The sequence below is a fragment of the Myotis davidii genome, unplaced genomic scaffold (genome assembly GCF_000327345.1).
Source record: "Myotis davidii unplaced genomic scaffold, ASM32734v1 scaffold544, whole genome shotgun sequence".
NCBI lineage: Eukaryota > Metazoa > Chordata > Mammalia > Chiroptera > Vespertilionidae > Myotis > Myotis davidii.
The window spans coordinates 1083603-1091720 of record NW_006297018.1 but is presented as its reverse complement, the minus strand read 5'-3'; the positions used below and the strand labels follow the sequence as shown (position 1 = coordinate 1091720).

Genomic DNA, 8118 nt, shown 5'->3' with positions numbered 1-8118 from the left:
TTACTCATGTTGATTTCCTGGCTTTGCCTATTTGAGGTGTGAAAGGCATCTTAGGCTTTGCAAACACGTGCCCACTTCCTGCAGAGAATGCACAGGTTGATTCCTATATGTCAGCTGTGAGACACTCCCTGTGCTGTGTCTCTCCCAGTCCAGCACTGGGAGAGCCTACTTTACCGTATTGCCTCCTGGAGGATCGGTAGCAAAGAAGGCTGCAATTATGATGAAGGCTAAAGAGTGCCCAGCAAAAGCTTTGCCATTCAACTGGCCAACCACCAGCACCAAGAGAGGCCAGTAAAACACATCCATGCGGAGTTGTCCTCTTTATTATAAGCAGTTAGCTTACTGGAATAAATAGGAGAATATCCATCAGCAAAGTAAAGCATTTTACAAAACCCATTAGAAAGAGATGGGTAGCTGGGATATAGGTTTCCTATTTTCAAATCAATTTTTTATAAAAATGAAAACTAATTTTCAAGGGCAAGATATTATAGCAGAAGAAAATCTTCTCCTAAGAAAAGACTTAATTGTTTACAATGATCAAATGTCCATGCTATTTGTATGACCCATGGCCTGGGCTCCATCAGAGGATCCCCTGAAGCAGAGGCTGGAGATCGTAGCAGTGCTAAGAGGAAAGAGTCCTAAGCTTTTATAAGGGGAAAAGCAGTGTGCCCGAACTTGGCTTTTTCCACAGAGAAAACAAACTTTGCAGCACCCTTCCTTCATCAGAGTTACTGATAGCCATCTCATAAGCTATGAGATGGACAAGCCAGTTGGTACAAGACAGACTTCTTGCTTTTAATCATGACCTTCCCCCCTTGATGCTACCATCTTTCTCTATAGGACATAAGGAGAGCATGGCAGGAGGAGGGAGCAGAGGAAATAACATTTCACTGCAGCTCCCTGATCCTACTTTTTGCTTAAGCTGATGTCAGACCTATAGGCCACCAGGGGCAGGTCAGGGGGTGCAGCTAACTGCCAAGAGATGGGGCAGAGGCCAGCAACAAGAACTGCACGACGGTGTCCCCGAAGGCCATTTCCCTGTCATGCACTCTGACGTTAATGCACGCTAGTGTCAGAGTCCCCTGGATAGTCCCAGGCCCAATGCAGTCTCTGAATCAAAAGGATGGGCTGCCAGGTAATCCTTGTATTCGCCATCGAGCAGCTGGGCGGCGTTCCTGGCAAACCAGCAGTCTATCTGCTCCTCCCCGTTGTAGATTTTCCTCTGCTTCCAGACCACCGGGACCTGGTGCCCTTTCACCTTCAGGACCTTTTCAGGCTTCTCATCTGCCTTTGGGAATGGAGGACTCGTGGTGTTCTTGCTGAGCCCGGCAGGCTCCTCTATGAGTCTGGCATCCTGGTTCAGGAACTGACCTGAATGGACAAGAGAAGCATCAGGTCTAAGTAGAGTGCAGGCCACATCGTGTAGGAAAAAAAATCTGACATGGATTCAGGCCTTCAGTGACCAGCAAATGCACATGTGGTACCCAGAGGAAGGGAATTCATGATGTCAGAGATTGACTGCTAGCTGGACTGTGCCAGAAGCCACTCACACCTTCTCCAGTGTAAATGATAGAACACGTGTTTGGGGGCATATGGAGAGGAGAGACCTGAGGTTTTATAGGTATCGGCCTCCACATCTGGAAGCTGCCCTCTTGATGACACTGGAAAGCTGCCTAACCAGTGAACCAGAGTCTCTTACTGAGCTGGGAGGGCAAGAAGAGGGGCAGATAAATAGGGAAGAGTTAGGCCTCCCCCTGTTTCCTCTCTGGTCCTAGCACCCTCCATACTAGGTTTGTGGACTGTACTGGGCCAAGGGTGTGTACAGCAGTCAGTTCAGTTGGTTCCTGAGACACATCATCAGAATTCCCCAGGTCAAGTGAGGACGTCGCTAAGGCCAAGGATGCTGGTCTGTGTCTTTAGAGGGAGCTCACACTTGGCAGGCAGGCACTACTGAAATGCGTGCAGCTCAAGTGCCAGGAAATCCTGCTTTCTAAACCGAGCCCGGCAGCGCTGGCTCTTCACTTGTGGGCCAGGAGCCCACACGAAACTGCACGTCGAAGAAAGCCCATCCAAATGGACAGCCTGCCGCTGCTCACGCAGTGTGGGTGGCTGCTGTGGGAGAAACGCCGTGGCGCACGGGTGCTGGGCTGTGGACTGCCCCTTCTTTGTATCTTCTTGCTGAGAATGAGGAACCAGAGGATTACTCCCAATTTCTTTGCTCACTTTCCCAGAAGGCCGGTGATAATTCGTTTATAAAGCCCACTCCTATTCCAGACAGTCATGAGGAGGCAAGACATACAACTTTTGTGATATGTGTAAAGACCAGCTTCCCACTGAATGTCTCCATCAAGCTGACACTATTGGCAGCACCAGCTTCATTCAGAGCCCAGTGCTCTCCTCGGACCCCGCGGGAAGAGCAGCTGCTTACCTAACAGTCCATGGCAGTTGCCTGAAAGGCCTTTGCTGCTGGAGATGTAGAAACCCAGGTGGTCTCGCTGGTAGGGGGCTGGCTTTTTGTAGAGGTGAATGAGGATGACGAAGGCAATGGTGCCTTGGATGGTGACGGTGACGTTGGCATTGGCAGACACTGACACCTCTAGCCCCCGGCTCCCCACTACCATGCTCTGGTTGCAGGGGAGGACCAGCCTGTCCCCACCATCCAGGATGACCCTGTGCGGCGTGATCTCCAGGTATGACCTCTCAGGCTTGTTGATGAGGATGGTGATGGTGCGGAAGTAAGTGCGTTGCTTCTTGTGGCCGTTGGGAGGAGCGGGGGCCCCGATTAACGCTCCATTCACCGTCACACCTAAAGGCAGAGGGGAAGAGAGCAATGGTTAGAAAAACTATCCTACTTTCATGCCAAAGGCATCTGATCAAAATTTCCCTCCTCCTCTGGCCTTATCTTTGTAGCTCTCGCACCAAGAACTTTCACTTTCAAGTAGAGGCCACTCAGTGCTGCTGATTGAGTGAAGAAATGAGTGAATGTATGAAGTTAGGAGGGAATTTCTTCCCCATGTTTGACCAGTATTTTGGGGAAGGATGATGTAGGTTTGGGTCAAGATATCATAAGGATTAACAGATTGTTTGTGTTCCTTCTGGTATTTCTTTCATTCTGGCTGTAGGGACAAAGAGACATACAGAATTTCTTATCTATCAGCTGCCACTGATCCTGATTTGGAGACACTGTGATGCCACTGGGCAGTGTGGTATAATGCAAAGGTTAGGATTATGCTCAATCCACAACTCAAGTTCTTCCACCTTCTAGGCGTGCACCTCCGGACCAGTCACTTTAAAACTCCGTGCCTCAATGTCCTCATCTGTAAAAGGGGGTATGAAACCTAGCAGGACTGTGGTGAGGTTCACAGGAGGTGGCAGATGTGCCAGCTGCCAATGGCCAGCAAATAGAACTCTTTTTATTTTTTCACTTCGCCATCATGAACACACAGCAACATTACTAGACCCGAGTGAGGCGTGTGAGCCACACCCCCAGCAATCGGTGCTGTCCAGACCGATGGCAATTCTACATCAGATGTTTGGGGCTGAATTAGATCATGTATATTAAGTGTATTTTGCTCTCAGCAAAGAGGCAAGTTACATTAATAAAATATTGCTATATAATTAACTCTTATCTTCTCTGCTTTGGGGATAATCTTCCCCTACATCTTGACTAGCAACTTCTTGGACATCCCAGGAGAAAACTGCTTTCTCTGGGCCAAGGGGAAAGGAAAAAGCTCAGCATGAGCCAAGATCAAGTACTTCCGCCTTAAGGCTCCAAGCATCTGCCGCTGAGCTTCCCATCCTGGCCCCACACTGAACACAGGAATGAGAGAATGGCTCGGGGGTAGGAGGGGGAGGCACTTCCAGGGAGGGGCACAGTTAGGCCCTATCTCACTCCTGAGCCTTTTGAGTTACAAAAAAGCTGAAATTTGGTTCTAACGCTAGGAAGGCCTGAAGAGAGCAAGGTGGGTGAGGAGCCTAAAATCAAACATTACATAACTCCATCATCTGTGTCATCCTGCTGTGGGGCCCTCTGTCACCTAGCCTTCCAAGAAACTGAGAAATGTTTTTAGAACTGAGAAATGCCAGAATGTCTACTGCAAAGCTTGCCCTCAAAAGTTGGGCTGAGTGGTTGTCCACATGCCATCCTGTTATTGTTAATTATAATCCTCACTGGAGGCCATGCTTATTGATTTTAGAGAGAGTGGAAGAGAGGGAGGGAGAGAGAAAGAAAAACATCAATGTGAGAGAGAAACATCAACTGTTGCCTCCTGTATACCCCCTGACTAGGGATCGAATCTGAAATCCTAGTATGTGCCCTGACTGAGAATGGAACCCAAAACCTTTTGGTGCACAGAACGACACTCCAACCAACTGAGCCACATGGGCCAAGGCCGAGAGAAGCTTTTTATATACCGATCTCTTTTACGTGGTCTCTCTATGAAACAAAGGGGATCAGAGCCATTCTCTCACCTACATTCTCTGCACACAAAGCCGAGTAATTAACATGGGGCTTAACATCTTAGTCACGGAGGAGCTGAGATAAATGAATTTAGAACATCGCACCAGCACAGTTTTTGAATGGAAAGACATAATAACAATAATATATCATGAATTCGGATAGCACTTGTATATTTTCAAAACAACTTCCATTCCATTATTTAATTAAGTCTCTACAATAGACTGGTGAGACCAGTACATGAGTATCACTGCTTTACAGGAGAGACAACAAGAACTCTCTAGTTGAGTAGCCAATGCCACAAAATTAGTTAAGACAGAGAGCAGGGTTTCCAAGGCATGTCTTCCTGCCTCCAAGCCCGGCACACAGTTTAATTCCTTTAACTAATCATCAACAATCCTCACTGAGCATCTGTGAGGAGCCCCTAATATATACATCCATCTTTGGAACAGAGGAGACCTGCTGTCTACCTGCCTCTTGCCCAGAAGCCACAATGGAGGGCAGAACTTACCAGAGTCCGCGTGATCAGAGACCAGCCTTAGGATGTCCCCGGGCTGCCCGTCAATGTTGAAGCAGACAGTGAGCTTGCTCAAGGGGAAATCCACGACAAAATGGGGGTCTCCATCCGCTGCAGAGCAGGAAAACGCAGGAGAAAACAGAAAGAAAAGACACTTACTGAGTGCCTTCCCTGTGTAATACTCTTTTATATTTTCCCAGGAATTACTTATTTGATTCTTCTGTCAATGATCCTGAATGTCCAAATGAGCAAGATGTCTGAGAGGTGAAGTCACTCACCAAAGTTACACAGTTGGTACACAGTAAAGTAAGGATTTGAACTCAGGTCCCCTAAATTCAAATATAATGCTCCCTTTCACCACACCTTGGCTAAACACAGACAACTAAGCTTTGAGAGGTAAGTGGGAAACAGAAATGAAAGAGCGTTATTGCCATACTAAAGGCCCAGTGCATAAATTCATGCACCAGTGGGGTCCCTTGGCCTGGCCTGCGGAATCAGGCTGAAACCGGCTCTCCGACATCCTCCAAGGGGTCCCAAATTGTGAGAGGGTGCAGGGCAGGCTGAGGGACCCCACCAGTGCACGATCGAGGCGGGGAGGGACGAAGGATGTTGGCCAGCAGGGGAGGGACCGCGGGAGGGCTCCAAGGCATGTCTGGCCCGTCTCACTCTCACTCATTCCTGATCAGCCAGACCCCAGCAACAATCTAACCTACCAGTCAGAGCATCTGCCCCTTGGTAGTCAGTGCATGTCATAGCGACTGGTCAACCAGTCGACTGTCTGCCTTCTGGTGGTCAGTGTACATCATGGTGAGCAGTTGAACTACCTTAGCATATCATTATCATATTACGCTTTGATTGGTTGAACAGATGACCAGACACTTTAGGCTTTTATTATATAGGACACCCCCTCTATTTTTTTATGGAGCCTGCTTTCTTCAATTTCCTGCATGACACCAATCATTTCCTTTCTCCTTTGACCACCAAGTGGAGAGTGCCATGGCACTAGGGACATTCATGGCGCCAGATGCACACAAGCCTTGCCTGACAGTAGTAACGACCAAGCCTAATAGAGGGCTGGTGACAAGTGAAGGACACAGAGTCAGCAGCAACATAGCTAAGTGACAGTTCTCTGAGAGTTTCTTGGGCTCACACCACATCATTTCTCCTCAACTCATCCAAATCCCTTCACAAGGAAAGATTTGCTTGTCCCAAAAACTAGAGGAGAAAGTCATTACTCCACGTGCATCCAAGAGAAAGGTTTTCTTGCATTCATCAAGCACGTGTGTGTTCAGAGGAATTGCATTCTGTCCGCTGGAGACTGGGTTTCTTATCTACACAGCTCATCCTGAAGATGTAGGGACGTGCACGTCCAGAACATCAGCAGCAAGACTTACAAAGAGATGTGCACATTTTAAGAATCCAACCCAGCCTTTGTGTTATTATCTCATCTGGATTTTTATTATAATTCCAGAGAATTGGTATTTTTTTCTCTTCTCCCCTCTAAACCAGAGATTAAAAAATAACAAAGTAATTTTTGTAAAACACGCATGCTTCAGATCTCTAAAACAAATGTCTTTTAAATTCCACTATGATGAGACTATGAGTCTGCTACCCATCCTTGAATCAGGGCTGTTGCCAGGCTCCTGGGCTTGTTAGCCACGGTGCTTATGTAACAGTTTAATGATGACCTTGATTCTCAGAACTGCCTCACGCTGCCGGCTTGGTCTAAGAACATGGGTCCCGATGTCACATTTCTATGGAGCTAGTATTTTAACTGGCTTCAGGGCATCCCTGGTTGTCCACTTTCGATTGTCCACTTTCGAAACATATAAACTTGCAAATTGCATACATTGTTTTCCTTACCTGATGTTCTGGAGACTTTAATTCTTGGGTTATATGGTTTCTTGAGGGTAGATCCTATAAAAGAAAGGAAAATAGCAACCACTGTTATTCATTAAAGAGGATGAAGTGAGGGGTACAGAGAGGAGAGTATTGAGATGAGTAAAATATAGCTTTCAGATACATTCATAGCAATTTAAAAACATCACCTGTTGTTTTTTGTTTTCCCACAGAGATATTTGTGTGTGTGTGTGTGTGTGTGTGTGTGTGTGCTTTAATGGGTTATACTATACGAGTCGTATCTTGCTGTTTTCAGGTTGGACCAAATGCTTAAAAGAGAAACAACTCTATAATCCAGGCACAATAAACATTCAAATTCTGGTCATCAGTATTCCTGCATTCCTTGTCTTAAATGGTGATCAAGAGGTAAAAGTAATAATGATTATCTTGTCATTGTGTGACCCTTTGTGTATTCAGAGCTCTCAAACCTACAGTATCTTGTTTGACACCCTCAGCAACTGTGAGGGATGATTTAAAGGAGCTTGGCCTCACAACACACAAAGGAAGTGCAACATGGGGAAGCTTAATTACTTTATGCTTTTATAAATTAGATAATAGTCTTTTTGTCAGTGATTTCTGTGCATATACTGGGGGGAATGTTCCATCTTAATTCAGGTATAGTTATAGGAGGAGGGGGAAGAGTACACTTGTTTAATGGTCCAGAATTTCAGATTTGCAGGATGAAAAAGTTCTGGCGATCAGTTTTGCAACATCAATATCCTGAATGCTACTGAACTGTACACATACAAATTGTTAAAAAGGTAAATTTTATGTAATGTGTTTTTGTACCATACTTAAAAAAGAAAAAAACAACAACAGAAAAATGTAAAAAGAAATTAGAATCCAGTGTCTATTGCTATGGGTGTAAACACAATCCATAAAGCAGCAGGCAAAAATAAATAATCAGTTAAAGAATAACCTAAAAGTAAATTAATTTCTACAAATAAAATAACATTGATATCTTATTTCAAATTGTCTGTATTAACAAAATTATGCCCCTCTTCACTAACTTTTGCCCCTCACAGAAATTTTTTTTTTAATTAAATCTTTATTGTTCAGATTATTACATTAGTTACTCTTTTTTCCCACCATAACTCCCCTCCACCCAGTTCCCACCCCACCCTCCGCCCTCACTCCCCACCCACTGTCCTCATCCATAGGTGCACGATTATTGTCCAATCTCTTCCCTCACCCCACACCCCTTCCCCCCCAAGAATACAGTCCATTCCCTTTCTATGTCCCCTCT

At 45.8% G+C, this 8118-nt stretch overlaps 1 protein-coding gene across 1 annotated transcript in view; it reads right to left on the bottom strand.

The window, feature by feature from the left end:
* Window positions 1–305: 305 nt before the first annotated feature.
* The window catches only part of ITIH5 (inter-alpha-trypsin inhibitor heavy chain family member 5), a gene marked incomplete at its 5' end in the record, with an annotated part of 79809 nt that continues 71996 nt past the window's right edge, over window positions 306–8118 (bottom strand). The window contains 4 exons of the mRNA XM_006772634.2: window positions 306–1371; window positions 2429–2806; window positions 4968–5084; window positions 6837–6890. Coding sequence (XP_006772697.1) covers window positions 1073–1371; window positions 2429–2806; window positions 4968–5084; window positions 6837–6890 — 848 coding nt within the window. The remainder of the gene's footprint in view (window positions 1372–2428; window positions 2807–4967; window positions 5085–6836; window positions 6891–8118) is intronic.